The following is a 16,666-nucleotide window of genomic DNA, read 5'->3' on the forward strand; positions in this document are numbered from 1 at the left end:
GTGGTAAAAATTACCTTTAAAGCCCTAGACAATTAACATTTCCGTCACCCTCAAAACAGTATTAAGATATCTGATGAAACCATTTGGAAGCTGACACAACTTATTTAGACGATGAATATTAGTCACTTAATTGTGAATCTGAGGAAAAAGGAAACAAAAGAATTTCAGCTTTTATTTTGTGTCTGTTTTATGTGAGAATTCCCCTTTAGTAGAACATTTTTGTGGTACATATCCAATGGGCGCTTTTTAAAATACATCTCTTCTCAGTTACTGTTGAGTGTGATGCACTGATCGTTCTTTAGTGGTTGCCAGCGTCATGGTACAATGAGAAGCAGAAGACAGAACAGCTTAAGGTGTCTCTCTGTGTGCTACTGTTCTGAAAGCAAGTCAGATCAGATACGTGGGAGGTACAAGAAGGAATCCTAGGATAAATGTAATGATTGGTATTTTTGCAATATGTACACTAAAAATGTTTTCCTTTTCAAATAAAGAGAAAGGTGTCAGGAAGGCCATTTTTCTTACCTTTTGGAAAGAGCATTTGTTTGAAAGAGAGAGAGGCAGGCAGACAGATAAACAGACTTGGAAGATGCTCTTGGAGGTTGTAGGTCTCTATAGAGTTGGTAAGCAAGTGTCTGCAGTACAGTCTGATACATAATACGTAGTATGTTTTATGCAGTCAGTTGTCTTCTGGGAAGATAATACAGTTGGGTGGCATGCATGGTTGTGGTAGTGAATTTAATTTTGTGTGCAAAAACCAGTATGAAACCAACTGTTTGTGAAGAATATTCAAAGGACGACTCTGCTGTGTTTGTATTGCTATGATTGAAATATTGTGATATTTACTTAGGTTAGAAAGTGGAATATATTGCATCTAACAGTTGAATCTTTTGGTAAAATATTCTGATATAATGGTCTTAAATGCTAGGGGAAATCCCCATAGATTCATGTGCAATAAAAAATGTTGAAGTTCATTATCCAAGTGGAAACTGGACTAAAACAATGTTATACTTTGTTCATTGGAACTAAAATTAGAGAATATAAAGTGAATGCCAGAGTCTTTTATTAATTGAATTAAGTAGATTTAGTAAGAATTGATAGTCAAGGAAATTATTATATAAATTGTTGATTTACAATTATAGCTCTTTGTTTTCTATCCTGGGGGGGGGAACATTTATTTTAGATTATTAAATCCTTTGTAAAACATTTAAGTCAACATCATGACATGTCAGTTCCTTTGACACAGTGATAGTTGATACATTGACATACCTTAGTGTCTTCTCTCTCTCTCTCTGCTTTTCTTCACCCCATTTATTTTTAGAGCTACCAACATCTTACATTGATGGCACCTCCTTTTATATTCACTAAGAAGATCATGGGATATATTTATATTGGGTTTTCTTTTTTTTACTATTTTTTTAAGTAAGGAATTTATTTAGAAACCTATATAAACCTATACAGGCAATGAGTGTTGTTTACACTGTTCCTGGCCTAGGAGTTTATAAATAAACACTATCAAGCAGTCATTTCCTTATTTATCTTATGTTTGTTTGGAGAAGTTTGGCTGAACGGTTAGTTTTATCTCCATTATTTATGAAACAGTACAAAATGTGGGGATTCTTTATATGCTTGAGACAGACCTATGTTTCTTATTTAAAATTCTTTCTGTATTTAAATGAAAGATATTGTGTGAATTTAGTGTCTGTGTGTGTGATACTTCTTGATGTGAATTCTAGTTTTATTTACACCTCATGAAGCCTAATGCAAAAGGTTGGATGTAACACCAGAGTATTAGCGAGTGAAGACAGGCATATTTTTGAAGCTTCAGTTAGATGCTATAAAGTTGTACAAAGTAGTTTGAGTCCGGCTTACCTCAACTATGTTAAAATAGTATTAGCAACGAGAGACTACTTAATTTGGTGATTAGATAAAATTACTGATATGATATTTCAAAAGATTCATTTATGCAAAGGCATTTAAAATGTATTCTCATATACATGTCTGTACATATGCATATGTATTATCACATTTTTTTCCATAGCAAAACAGTGGGCTTCACTGTAAGCCATATTAAGAGGTGTTATCTGAAGATTTTTAAATTGTCCTCTTTTAAAACAAATACACCGTGAGACACTATAAGATCACAGTAACAACTTCAGTGATCTAATATTGAATGAGCTTATGTTTTTAATTACATTTTTTTTAATGTAAGGCATTTAGTCATGTTCTTCTTTGGCAATTAGGAGTTGTTGCAGCATCTGTGACAGAAATCATTTGTATCATTTTATATTTTTGTAATATACTAGAGTTATATGTTGATCTCACTTCTCTTACGTATTTTTTATATATTTTTATATATTTGAATACTCAAAAGCATTTGTTTCCATAGTTGAAAGGCTGAATGTCTGAGGTGGAATGAAAGGAAGATTTGGTTATAGGACATATGGTTAGGGTAAGAATAATCCAGCCCTACACAAGTGATTTTTTATGGAGATTACACAGTGAGGATGTGATGGGATACAGAGAAGAGTTTTCTTTTTTGCTTTTATTAGGGTGAAAGGGATAAAGGTAAATATAATATATGTCTTCCAGTTACGTAAAAGTCTTGTGGTCTTTAGTTTTCTAAGCAAACCATAGTTAAAAACATAGAGGAGCTTCTGAGAGTTTTTATTGATAGTTCATATACTTCTGAATTTATTTTGATGCATAAAGAATACAAGCAAGATCCGTTTCTTCTCAATAGGGTTTTTGCTCGGCTGACTTATCAGTAAATGCTAGATGTTGATCCTTTCATATATGGAAAGGAGTGGCTTCTAGCTACAGGAACAATTTCCCACTGACGGGGGACAGGGGTGGCTCCGTCATAATTATTCCTTCTGTAAGCTTCTCAGGTTTTGCCTGAGCATATGTGGCATGAATTGGGGCTCGGCTGAAAATTCGTTCTGCAACAGTATTCCTGGGGTGGGCGAGCGAGACACTGTGCAATCCTCCGTGCTGTTCTTTATCTTCTTCGCGGGTCCTTGCACGCACAGGCACCTTTGCACACTGCAGCGACACTGGGACGAGGACAACTGCAGTGGTAGGACTCTATCCTAGGACAACTGAATTCCACTTTGATAAAAGTGAGGGCCCAGGATTTCCTCCTTCGTGGTACCCAGACAAGGAGTTTGTGTGGTGTATTTCTGGAAGCAGACGAGTCCGTTGAGCTTAGTGGTTGGTACCTTATAGCAATTTACGATCTAGGGAGTGTTCTGAGGATATGCGTTATTTAAAGTATGCTAGTTCGGATGTCTAGATGTGACTCCTGAACTTCTGTTGGAGAAAATGTTGATAAAAAGAACTGTAAGTGACCCAATCCAGATCACCTCTCATGAAGGACAAAGGTGTAGAGCGTGGTGGGTTCCTCCTTCCTTCCTGGTGTTCTCAATGAGCTCTCCCTGCGCAGAGCCCCCCATGCAGGGCTTCCTGCCCTGGTGTCTGGCCCCTGGTTGCAGCCCTATGCAGCTAAATCTGGTGTCACTGTTACACTGGGGAAGGACTGTGGTTGCACTGTGAAAGGGCTATAAAGAAACCCCTCTTTTACTTTTCTGAAAACTGCCTTCCTAGGACAGATTATGGCAAGAGAAGGAATCTCTTCTCATTTCCTTATTTAATGGAGGGTGTCTCAGCCTCCCCTTACTTAAAATAATAATCACTTACTTTTTCTGTATGATCGGATGAAATGGTCTTAATTCTTCTTTCTTTTTTTTTTTTCAGTTGACAGGCATGTGAATTCCCACTTTTCATGATTACAATGTATATATGTGACTCCATGTTTCATTTTAAGGGCCTTGCTTTGTTAAACGTGTTGCAGAGTTTTCATAACCTGTTTCTATAATCTTATATTGGATTTATTTTTCCTATTGTTAATGTGAATCAGCAAATTTGGAGACTGAGAACCATGTGTAGAAGGGTGATTGCACTTCATGTGAAAAGACTTGAATCCTTCTTTGTGTGCGTGAGTGTGATCAGCCAGCCTTGCTGTCGATTTCTTCTGTCGTACACTGCCAAATCTTCTATTCAAGTGTTGTGAAAACTCTTTGTTTTTTTCAGGTCGAATGAGTGATTTGAGTGTAAGTGGTCATCCAATAGATTCAGAATCTAAAGAAGATGAACCTTGTAGTGAAGAAACAGATCCAGAGCACGATCTAATTGCTGAAATTTTACCCGAGTTAATTGAAATAAATCTGTACCACAGTGAAGAAGATGAAGGGGAAGACGAAGAGTGTGCAAACGCCACTGACGTGACGACCACCCCATCAGTGCAGTACATTAATGGGAAACAGCTGGTCACCACGGTGCCCAAGGACCCAGAAGCAGCAGAAGCTAGGCGTGGCCAGTTCGAGAGTGTTGCACCTTCTCAAAATTTTTCAGACAGCAGTGAAAGTGAAACGCATCCATTTGTGATAGCCGAGACCAGATTGTCTACCGCCGTGCAGCCTAATGAATTGAAAGAAACAACTGAGTCGCTCGAACTTACGTGGAAGCCCGAGACTTACCCTGAAACACCCGAACACTTTTCAAGTGGTGAGCCTGATGTTTTCCCTACAGTCCCGTTCCACGAGGGAGAAGCCACCGAGGGGCCAGAATCGGTCACAGCGCGAGGGCCTGAACTTGATAATCTGGTCCATGAACATACTGAACCTGTACCTCTGTTTCCTGAAGAGTCTTCAGGAGATGCTGCCATTGACCAAGAATCTCAAAAAACGATCTTTTCAAGGGCTACTGAAGGAACATTTGGTGAAGAGGAGGGGAAAAGTCCTTCTATCACATCTACTCCAAGTATAGTTCCAAGTTCTGTGTCGGCAGATGTTTCAGAGGAAGTACCGTTTGCCTTCACAGGAAACGCCCTCCCTGATGGCCCATTGTCCACTGTAGAAAGCTGGGTAGAAATAACCCCCAGAGAAAGTGTAGAGCTCTCAGGGAGTCCTTCAGTTCCATTTCCAGAAGGCTCTGGAGAAGCAGAAGATAAAAATAAAATGTTCAGTGTGACAACTGATTTATCACAGAGAAATACTACGGATACACTGGTTACTTTAGACACCAGCAAGATGGGGATCACGGAAGGTCTTTTTGATATTCCTGCAACCACCTTTTATTCCGTTTCTCAACAACCTTCTGCAGAGGTAGTGCCAACCAGATTTGGAGGGGAAACAGCCACTTCTGAGTGGGTCTTCAGTACATCTTTTGAGGAAGAGAAAAGGAAAGATGAGGACGAGGGAACCCCAGGTACAGCGTCTACAGTTCAGGAATATTCATCTACACAGAGATCAGATCAGTTGATTGTCCCCTCTGAATTAGCAAGCCCAAGTGAAGCTCCATCTAGCCATTCGGCATCTGCTACGAGGAGCAGTGTTACATCCTCCACAAAAACCACAGAGTCTGAAAAGGAAATGACAAGTTCTACTCTTGTCTTTACAGAAACAAATGTTTTAGACAGGCTGGGGGCACAGACTGCTAAGCCCAGCAGTAGCAGTCAACCTGGGGTTCAGGAGGGGCTGTCCACTGTTCCAGGTAGCCCTGCCTCTCTCTCCGTGGAGCCAGGCTCTGGAGAAGCTGCTGCTGACCCAGAAACAGCCACTGTTTCTTCATTTTCATTAAATTTAGAGTCTGAAATTCCAACCAAAAAGGAAGCAGCTGGCACTTTGTCTCCCCATGTGGAAACTATATTCCCTTTTGAGCCAACAGGATTAGTTTTGAGTACTGTAATGGACAGGGAGGTTGCTGAAAGTATAAGCCAAACATCCAAAGAAAGCTTGATTTCGGAGGTCTCAGGAGAACATAATCATGGGCCAGGAATAAAGGGCTTTTCTACAGATTTTCCTTTGGAAGAAGATTTCAGTGGTGACTTTAGAGAGTACTCAACAGTAACTTATCCCGTAGCCAAAGAAGAAACAGTAATGATGGAAAGCTCTGGAGATGCAGCATTTAAGGATACCCAGATTTCATCGTCTGTAATACCTACTTCAGATCACAGCAACCACAGAGCTGACTCGGAAGGACCCAGTAGCACCTCGGTCAGCACTTCTGCCTTCCCTTGGGAAGAGTTCACAGCGTCAGCTGAGGGCTCAGGTGAGCAGCTGGTCTCAGTAAGCAGCTCTGTGGACCAGGTGTTTCCCAGCGCTACGGGAAATGTTTCTGGTACAGATTCCCCATTTATTGATCAAGGATTGGGAGAAGAAGGTGCTATTAATGAAGCCGATAAAGGGACCACCATTTTACCAACAGCAGAAGCTGAAGGTACTGAAGCCACAACAGAAAAGGGGGAAGTGACAGTCAATGGCACAGTTTCAGTGACCTTTCCTCAGACTATGGAGCCAGCCAAATTATGGTCCATGCAAGAAGTCAACCCTGTAAGGCAAGGAATTGAAAGTGAGACAGCATCAGAGGAAAAGTTTCAAGAACCAAAATCTTTTGAATTCCCTCAAAGCTCTGTTGCACCAGAACAAACAATTTTCGATTCACAAACATTTACTGAAACTGGACTCCGAGCCACAGATTATTCTATGCTAACAGTGAAGACAACTGACAGTACTGGTGAGGAAATGGAGAAGGAAGACATTTTCTTCGCTGATGTGTCTACTCCAGATCCAGAGGCAAAGGGCTTGAAACCCTATACTGCTCTCCCTGAAGTCGCTGAAAAATCCCATTTTTTCTTAGCTACTACCTCAGTGACTGAATCTGTATCCGCTGAGAGTGTAGTTACGGATTCTCCAATCCAAAAGGAGGAAACTATAAAACCTCTTCCCAAAGTTGTGAGGCCAACAATGAAAGAGTCAGATACCGATCTTTTATTCTCTGGACTGGGATCAGGAGAAGAAGTTTTGGCTACTATAGCGTCAGTGAATTTTACTGAAACAGAACAAATCATTACCACATTCCCTCCCCAGGCTTCTCAGATGGAGAATTTAGAAACCAGCCTCATAAGCGATACAACCGAAGACTATGAGGAAATGGAAAATGTAGCAAATGAAGTTAGACCACCCATTTCCAAAACAGACAGCCTCTCTGAAGGTAGTGAGACAGCGTCCAGCACAACCTTACTAGAAATTTTAAGTGACAGCAGAACCGAAGGACCTTCTGTGGCACTTCTCACTTTCTCCACTGATACCGAACATCCTCAAAATCAGACCCACGGTCGGGCAGAAGAAATCCAGACTAGTAGACCACAACCAATGACTGAACAAGTCTCTAACGAGAATTCAACAGCAGAGACAAAAGAAAGAGCAACCCCTCCCTCTGATTTTCTGGCTAGAACTTATGGTCTTGAAATGGCTACAGGATTTGTTACATCAGCACCAAAACCATCTGACTTGCTTTATGAACATTCTGGAGAGGGATCTGGGGAATTGGATATGGTTGATTTAGTCCACATTTCTGGAACCACTCAAGCAACCAGGCAAGGAAGCACTACATTTGTTTCTGATAGATCCCTGGAAAAACATCCTGAGGTTCCAAGTGCTAAAGCTGTTACTGTTGATGGCTTCCCAACAGTTTCAATGTTGCTGCCTCTTCATTTAGAGCAGAATGAAAGCTCCTCCGATCCAACTAGCACACTGTCAAGTACAGTGTCATATGAGAGGTCCACAGAAGATGCTGCAGATAGTCTCCAAGACCATCTCAGAGGATTTGAGGATTCCACTGTAAAACCTAACAGAAGAAAAACCACTGAAAACATCATTATAGACCTGGACAAAGATGACAAGGATTTAATATTAACAATTACAGAGAGTCCCATCCTTGAAATTCTACCCGAGCTGACATCAGATAAAAACACTATCATAGATATTGATCACACTAAACCTATATATGTAGACATCCTTGGAGTGCAAACGGACATAGATCCAGAGGTACTGTCAGGACCACATGGCAGTAGTGAAGAAAGTGCTCAAGTTCAAGAGAAGTATGAGGCAGCTGTTAACCTTTCTTTAACCGAAGAAAACTTTGAGGGCTCTGGTGACCCTCTTCTGGCTAACTACACTCAGACAACACGTAATGAATCGATGCTTTCCAAAGACAGAAGCCACTTAGATCCCATGGGCTTTACCTTCACAACTGGGCTCCCTGCTCCTAGCATAGAAACAGAAGTAGATATTTTGCTTCCCACAGTGACATCCCTGCCCCTTCCTGGTACATCTGCCACAGTTAATCCAGAGATTGAAGAACCAAAAATTAAAGCAAAAGCCCTGGATGACATCTTTGAATCAAGTACTTTGTCTGATGGTCAAGCTATTGCAGACCAAAGTGAAGTAATATCAACATTGGGCCATTTGGAGACACGGGATGAGTACGAAGAAAAGAAACATGTAGGTCCTTCTTTTCAGCCAGAATTCTCATCAGGAGCCGAGGAGGCATTGATCGATCCTACATCCTACGTAAGTATTGGTACTATGCACCTTATGGCTCAGAGTTTAACAGAGACACCTAACGTGATAGAAGGATCCCATCCCTCCGATTACACTGATACAACATCAGCAGTCTCAGCTTTCGCAAAGTTGTCCTCTCAGACACCATCATCTCCAGTCACTGTCTACTTAGGCAGTGGAGCCTCTGAACATACGGAGGGACCCCCAGCAAGTGCTCTGCCTGGTACAGATGCTGGCACATCTCAGAGCTCTCCAGGAAAACTTGCAGATGTTGAAGTGACTTTCACATCGTCGAGTGAAGAGCTCTTTCACATCACCGAGTCTCCATCCTTATCTTCTGGCACTGGGTTAGAACCTTCAGAAGATGAAAGTCATCCTGAGTTATTAGAACACATGGAAGCTTCTCCCACAGAACTGACTGCCGAAGAAGGAAGTGAGATTCTCCAAGATTCCCAAACCCAAACCAATATTCCACTTTCAGGAGAAACAATGAAGAGCAACATTAAAACCCCTGAGCCTGGAACTGTGGTCACAACTGCAGGTGAAATTAAGTTAGAAGGTGCTACACTGTGGCCACATTCCACTTCTGCTTCTGCAATTTATGGAGTTGAGGCAGATGTCGTGCCTCAGCCCAGCCCGCAGACTTCTGAGAGGCCCACCGTTCCTTCCTCTCTCAAAATAAACCCTGAAACACAAGCAGCTTTGATCAGAGGGGAGGATTACACGGTAGCAGCATCAGAACAGCAAGTATCGGCGAGAATTCTTGATCCCAATAATCAGGCAACAGTAAGCATTGCAGAGTTAAATACTGAGCTTGCAACACCATCATTTTCCCTTCTGGAAACTTCTAATGAAACCGGTTTCCTGATTGGCATTAATGAAGAGTCAGTGGAAGGCACAGCAGTCTATTTACCAGGTAAGGTCACAACATTGATAAATCTGTTTCCAAACTTGGAAACAGTCCCTTGGTCCTAACACATCTATGCATATAGTTTTTATTTTGATATTAAACCAGTGGAGATTTTTATATTATTCACATGACAACAGACAGGCCACATTATTGAGTCCATAATTAGATGCAAAGAAATTAAGTGTAGATTATTTCTGGGCTATATAGATATTCTCTGTATTCTTCTGGGTTTTAGAAACAACGTACAATTGTGACACAGAAAAAGTGAAATTGTTAATGGTTTAAAAATTCAATTTGGTTTTACCCATAACTAAAATACTGCTTTGTCATATGCCCTTTAGTTATATTTCTTAGTTTAAAAATAGGGAAAAAAAAATCCCATTTTTAAAAATCTCTCATGGATGGGTGCTATTATGGCAATACCAAAATCTGTCAGGCCTCTAAAATTTTTTGAGTAGTAAATAACTCTAATAAGCATTCACATAGTTTGTGCAGTATCAGTTATCAGTTCATACTTTTATGTAATTTCCTTGCTCCAGATAGTCTGCATAATGCTTCTAGCCCAGTGCCTAGCCAGAGTGGGTATATATTTGCGCCCTGCCTGTCAAAAGAGGATTTCTGTTTTTGTTTTTGGTTTTTTTTTACTGAATGAACAGAAAACATGAATTTGATATTGGTTCATACAGATTCTTTTATACGATCTTCACAAAAATGCTGTGTTACTATCATCATCCCCATATTATTATCCCTACTTAAAAGGGTGGGATGTGGACATTCAGAGAAGTTCTGTAATTTGCCTATGTTGCATAGCCACATACCATGGCATTGGTGGGATTTGAACCCAGATCAGCTCCACTCCAAAGTCATGGTCTTTCATTGCTCTTTGCTGGTTTCCAATTAATATAGTATAAAAATGAATAAGTGATATTTAATGATTTATAAACCAGAAGTCTTGGAATATTTACTTTGTAGAATTTATTTTCCTTTTAATTTAGCTTGATAATGTCGAGAAATCTTCTTTAGCGGGGTGTTTTCTAGTAATGTTATTTAAATAACAATGGCAGTGGAATCCACAAATAGCCATCACCACCTAGTGAAATAGAAAAAGAAAAAAAATCAGTACTTGAAGGGCTGCATTATTGAAAATATATTTTATTTTAATGACTATGTTTTACAGCATGGCTATACTTAGAATTATTCTCCCGATCGTTTCAACGTTATCTTTTATGCCATTAATGCTTCTGTTTGTTGTGCTTTAGATAGAGGAAAATAATCAATCCTAAAGTGCAACTTTTATAAATGACTTGAAGTATTTTATGAATAAAATTGATCAGAGGTGATTGATGGATTTTTTTTTCTTGTTGTCACTCCGTATTTAATCTGTAAATGATAACCTAGTAATCTGGCCAGTATTTATTCTCTTATAATTTAGTTGAAAAGACCTCAGGTTGGTGAAAATACAATACAGAAATCATTGGTAAGTCATAGAGAGTTAGGTTTGACAGACGGATGAAAAATGTGTACCAGTAATCCAGACCACAGTATTTACCTAGAATGACAGCTTGCGTCTTCATTGCAAAGCAGATTGTGACTTTAGGCGAATTCGGTAAGCAGCAGCTCACATTGGATTGCCTGGTTTCTCTGTCACAGGTTCAACTTTCAGAGGGTAATGCAAACTGTTTAGGAAAGAACAGAACCCGTCAAAGCAAAACTTTTCTCCTAATCTGAACTACTTAGGATTCACAGAAAGACCCACTTTCTTGCCAAGTCCTTGTCCCATGCTCTCAGCACGGGGTCTGGAGCCTGTGGTAGGAATCATAGCGGTGCTTCATATCTGTGTGGCACATCGCAGTTGTATCAAGCACTGTCACGTACGTGTCATTTTGGTTCTGCATTGAGGGCAGCGTGTAGATGTGTTGTGGACGGCGTCCTTGACAGAGAAGCAGTGCACTTTCAGAGGCAGAAGGCTAAAACGGCTAGGGAGATTTTACATATTTTTAGAACTGTAGGAGGAAGAGTCTTAGAAGAACTGGGGTCATTTTTGAAGAAGTTGGCGTAAGCATCTGAATTAACCTGACTGTAATGTTGAACGCATACATGTGAGTGTAGTATCTATCAAGTCTTTCTCGTAGACCAGAATTTACTTAACACTCAGAAAGTTTGAGTTCCACTTTCTTGCGTGGAAAGGCTCAGTTACCTTCAAGCGATGCCTGCTTATTTGAATATTCCTTAAGTTTGTGTTTCTTAAGTAGATATCTTTTTTTCATGTGTAATTACTTCAGGGTTTCGGAACTGAAGATTCTTGAAAATATGGCTTTTTTTCCATATATAGCCTATTTATTTCCATTATTTTGTAAGACTTTCAACTCTCATCTGGGTTTTTAAAACATTTTGAAACATAAGCAATTCTGAAAAAGCATTCAAATAATAAATAGAAGTGACTCATGTAAATACAATTATCCAAGCAATGCCACAGAATAATATATGTGCTTGAAGTATTGTAAAAGTATTTGCCTTTGGAAACATATTTTAAAGTGTTTCTGCTCAAAATTTTGTGTCTCTGGCCTTTACGTTTATCTTCTAGGAGTGTCGATTTTATCTGTGTTTTAGTAAGAAAATCGTAATAAAAATTTGGGGCTTCAAAGAAATGGGGGTCTCATTTTAGGTGAGATTTGTGTCTTCGGGTTTGTTTTCATACAGTAGAGTTTAATTTATGTGTTGCTTTTCTTCAAGTATAGTTTAAAGGAGTACATTTGGAACGTGTTTTTGGAAAAAGCATATTAATGTAGCAGAAGAGACTTCAATGCACACTTTCGAAGAAAAACAGTTTCTGAGCATTAAGTGGTAAAAGGCAATAATAATTCAAATGATGATAACAAGCCAAACTGCTAAAAAGAATGCATGTTTTGTGTATCCAGCCATTTCACATGAACTAACCTCGTTTAAAAGAATACATTTTCCATTCACTGTGCACATATGTGTAATCATTTTTGACTAAAATCAATTGCCATTATCATGCCAACTAAATCTGCAGTAGAATATATTAGTTGCCAGATACTGTACAAAATATTGTTTAGAAATAATGATGACTGAATTCCAGAAATGAATAGATGCAATTTGTAACAATTAGTTATAATGCCAAGAAACACTCCAGAGAGTAAAGTTAATGTTAATTTTTATGCATAGTATCTAAATTGCTATGGTAAAGCTTATATTACGGTAGCAATCAGTGGCAATTTATGCTACAATACGTTGAAACTTGGATATGAGCCTAATTGCTTTGCTTACTTTCCTGAACATGGTAGGACCTGATCGTTGCAAAACGAACCCGTGCCTTAATGGAGGCACCTGTTATCCTACTGAAACTTCCTACGTATGTACCTGTGTGCCGGGATTCAGTGGCGACCAGTGTGAACTTGGTAAGATGTTCTTGTCTGAAAGAGTGTAATGCTTTTCCAGAAGATATATCGGGGCAGAATTTATGTTGCTCAAAGGATTTCAGGGAAACCCATGTGTAGATGAATTATTTGTTAAATCATAGAGTAATTTAAGTAGAGTCTGGGAAATGGAGACAGGTGTTTACTAAATTTTGTTAATATGCCCAAAACTGAGTGAAGCTTCCTGAGGTGAACAATGTCTTTTTATAGTTTTTGCAGAAAGGCTTTACAAATGTAAAGTTGCATAAATAGTAAGGAAATATTTTAATCTCTTTTCCCAAATCTGCATATCAATAATCAATTTAAATACAAAAAACATTTAGAAAGCTGTATTTTAAAAATGAGGGAGTTTAGTTTTTGTGTTTTGAGTTAACTTGCTCCTCTGAGGTGGGATGGGCTCTTGGCTCTAGCTGTCTCTGATGCCAGCCTAACCCACCTGAATAAGTTTTGAGGTTGTTGTCTTCCTCTCCTTTTTAGGGTTTCACGGAATATCATTGTCTCTTTACTAAATCAGTCCCGTAGGGACATAGAGATAGCAATAGATAACATTTAAGGAATAATAACATCTTAAGTATCATATTTACATATATATGTATAAAAGCATCTCTTTGGCCCCCATTCTGTTTTACATTAAAATCAGTTTAAAATAATTTAATGAGTTAATATATGTGAAGCTGTTAGAACAGTGGCTGGCACTTAGCAAGTGTCATAAAAGTGTTTTGTATCACTACTATGTAATATCATCATTACCAAGGCCCTTTCTTTAGGTACTAATACATTATATACCTCTGGGAAATTTAATTTACTGTGCATAAATCATATATTTTAATATTCATTTTATTTAATATAAGCATAAATTTTTAGTGGAATTGCAAAATGCTATGAGAATAAAGCATTAATTTCATCAGAGATCATGGAGACATTTAATATAGATCTTACAGTTGGGAGGATTTTGGTGGCTGGTGGGGTGAGACTCAGACACAGCAAACAAAGGCACAGACACCACAAACTGCAGAATAAATTTCGGCGACTGCGAGGATTCACGTATGCCTGTTTATGGGTTTGCGGGAGAAAATCCTTGAAAGCGGGGTGGATCTGGATAGGCCTGCAAAGGTTCTGAATCCAATGTACCGATGGATTTACTTCCTACCCTAGTAGAGTGATTTTGAGGCTTTAGTGGGCCTCGAAGTCATGGGCATGGCTTCAACACCACCAGTTGTTGTTCCCATCCCCCGCAGGGTCTGATTCTGTGGGTCTAGGGGGGCCTGGGAACATGCATCTCTAACATTCTCAGGTGATGCTGATGCTGTTGGTCCAGGGACTACACTTGGAAGATCTCTGCCCCAAGCAGTTGGGCTCTATTGAAGGTTTAGTAGCCGAAGAGTAGATTATATGACCGTGTTTGAAGGAGAGGACAATCAGCAGAATGAAGGATGTATTGGAAAGGGAAAGGCCCAGAGGCAGTAAGGACAGTTACGTATTTTCAGTATTCCACAGGTGAGGTAATCAGAGCATGAGCCAGGATTGAGGGTGGCGAGTTCCAGGGAATTCTTTATCAGTTGTAGGATTCATGTGACCATTAAACACAATGAAAACAATGACCGTCCTATGATTAGAAAAAATTTTTAGGGTTGCCAGTTTTAGCAAATCAAGCGCAGGAAGGTCCGTTAAATTTTAATTTCAGGTTAAAAAAAAGAATAATTTTTTAGTGTAAGTAGCCCTAAATATAGCATGGGATATATTTATACTGAAAAATTATTATTTTTTTAAATCTGAAATTCAAATTTAACTGGCTGTTCTGTTCTTTATCTGGCAACCTTACACTAAATAGGATCCTTTGACCTTTTCTGAAAGTACTTTTGTGGCCTTTTATGATTTTATTTCAGATTTTGATGAATGTCACTCTAATCCCTGTCGCAATGGAGCCACATGCGTTGACGGTTTTAATACATTCAGGTGCCTCTGCCTTCCGAGCTATGTTGGTGCACTTTGTGAACAAGGTAAGAGCTGATGCAACATCTGTAGGATGGACAGTATGGATATTTCATTTCACATGTTACTTCTAGGTAGCTTTTTGCCATAATCATTTGGATGTTTTTAGCAATGTTGACCATACTGCATATTTTTTCCTGCAAGGGAAATTCACAGGTTACCCAAGTATATTACGTTTCCTTATGTGTCCATAGCTCATGACACCTGCAAAATAGCGTTGACTTAATCACTGCTGTTTTGCTGATAGAAGAGAATTGCAGACAGTCACACTGAGCTGAATTTAAGGACATCTAGCTGGCAAAAGGAACGTTGTGAGTATTCTTCTTGAGGACAAATTAGGCATTGACCTTAATCCATCTGTGTGGCTTGTACCAACGAGTATTAAATTCAATGCTAGCTGCCTTTATTTTCTCCTCCTAAGCACTTGGGAGTCAATGGGCTTATTTTTCATCGTCAGTCATCTCTGGAGAATCCATTGATATCGTTGTTAGAATACGTTAGCTTTGGCTTGGTAAATGTTACGTAAAACGTATTGTAAATCTCCTCAACGAGGAATTTTCCTACCACAGAAGCATCTACTTTTTCTGAATGAAACAAAAGCCTGTGTTCATGATTGCTTGAATCTCATGATCCCTGTAATTTGTATTTTATGGCCAACCTGAGAATGTATTTTAGGTGGTTAATGGTAACATTTCTTAGTCATCAATCAGAAACAGATTGCACGTGCAACTATACTCAGCTTTGAAATGTCGATTTCCTTCACTTAAAGTCATCCAGTGGTTTGGCTTTGACAAAAGTGCCCAGTGCCAAACTTCCGTTCCACCAGACAGAATGAAAATGTATTAGACACTCAGACACATTGGTCTGGCCATTCTGCTTTACAGTGCTAATCCAGACATCACCACAATTAGAACAAAACCGAAAGCAGCCTGTATTGAACTGCCAATCAGAAAGGATGGGGGATGGCTCCATTTTTTAGTTTCTTCTTTCTCTCTGTTGCATAGGGTGAGTCTGTTTAGAATTTAAAAGGTAACTATGAAAATTGACCAGGAAAGATCCTCTTCTTAAGGAAAAGAGTAAGAAAGATGCCATTTCTTGAAGAAAACAAAAGGGTGAGATCCTTGAAACGTCGCATGTGTTAAAATGATTCTGGCTTCCCTTAGTTCCCAGTCTGAGAAGCAATTCAAAAAATCATCCATTCATCAAATGTTTACTGAGCACCTACTGTCTTCTGAGCACTATCCCGGGGACTGGAGGTAGAACTTTGAGCAAAATAAACAGGGTCCCCAGACTGGGTGACTCAGCGTAATTCTTGGCAGGGAATAAAAGGAAATGCTATTTGTTGAATGCCTTATAGTTTACCAGATGTTCCCAGGTACATCATTTTGTTTAGTTGACAGTATTCCTACGTGGTAAGTGGGCCAGAAATCGAGGCTCAGAAAGGAAAAGTGATGTGTTCAAAGTCACACAGGTAGTAAATTAGAGAGTGGGAAAAATGAACCTCGGCTGCCTTATAAAGTCTAGATTTTTCTCAATATCTTCACACTTTTAAAGTAACTCTCACAGATAAGCATTTTATTTACTTGTGTATTAAAAAGGTTTTGCTCTTTTTTCTTTCATTTGTGGTACACTCAGTTTTCAGGTACCTTCTATTTTGTCCTAAAGTGAGTGTACTTTCATCCACATTATTTGCTGAGAAACAGCTATCCCGGTCTGTTTACCCGATGCAGCTGTGCCTCTGTGATTTATTGCCAGGACCCTGAAAGATTTTTTTCTCATCTTTGCAGGTTGCCTAAGAACAAATGTTTTTTTCATTAACAGCAGCATTGTTGTCTAAACAGTCTTCTCTCCAAATTTCAGTGATGACTGTGTTGTTGTTTCTTCAGCTGACCTTTTCTTCTCCGCATTAGTAACTTCCCCACTCC

General features: G+C 39.3%; 1 protein-coding gene across 3 annotated transcripts in view; it reads left to right on the top strand.

Annotated features, from left to right (window-relative positions):
* Positions 1 to 16,666, top strand: part of VCAN (versican) — a 107,796-nt gene that overhangs the window by 60,763 nt on the left and 30,367 nt on the right. For all 3 annotated transcript variants that reach the window (XM_034656465.1, XM_019808441.2, XM_034656466.1), the window contains 3 exons: positions 4,090 to 9,318; positions 12,618 to 12,731; positions 14,636 to 14,749. In XM_034656465.1, the coding sequence (XP_034512356.1) occupies positions 4,090 to 9,318; positions 12,618 to 12,731; positions 14,636 to 14,749 (5,457 nt within the window). The remainder of the gene's footprint in view (positions 1 to 4,089; positions 9,319 to 12,617; positions 12,732 to 14,635; positions 14,750 to 16,666) is intronic.

The sequence above is a fragment of the Ailuropoda melanoleuca genome, chromosome 3 (genome assembly GCF_002007445.2).
Source record: "Ailuropoda melanoleuca isolate Jingjing chromosome 3, ASM200744v2, whole genome shotgun sequence".
Taxonomy (NCBI): domain Eukaryota; kingdom Metazoa; phylum Chordata; class Mammalia; order Carnivora; family Ursidae; genus Ailuropoda; species Ailuropoda melanoleuca.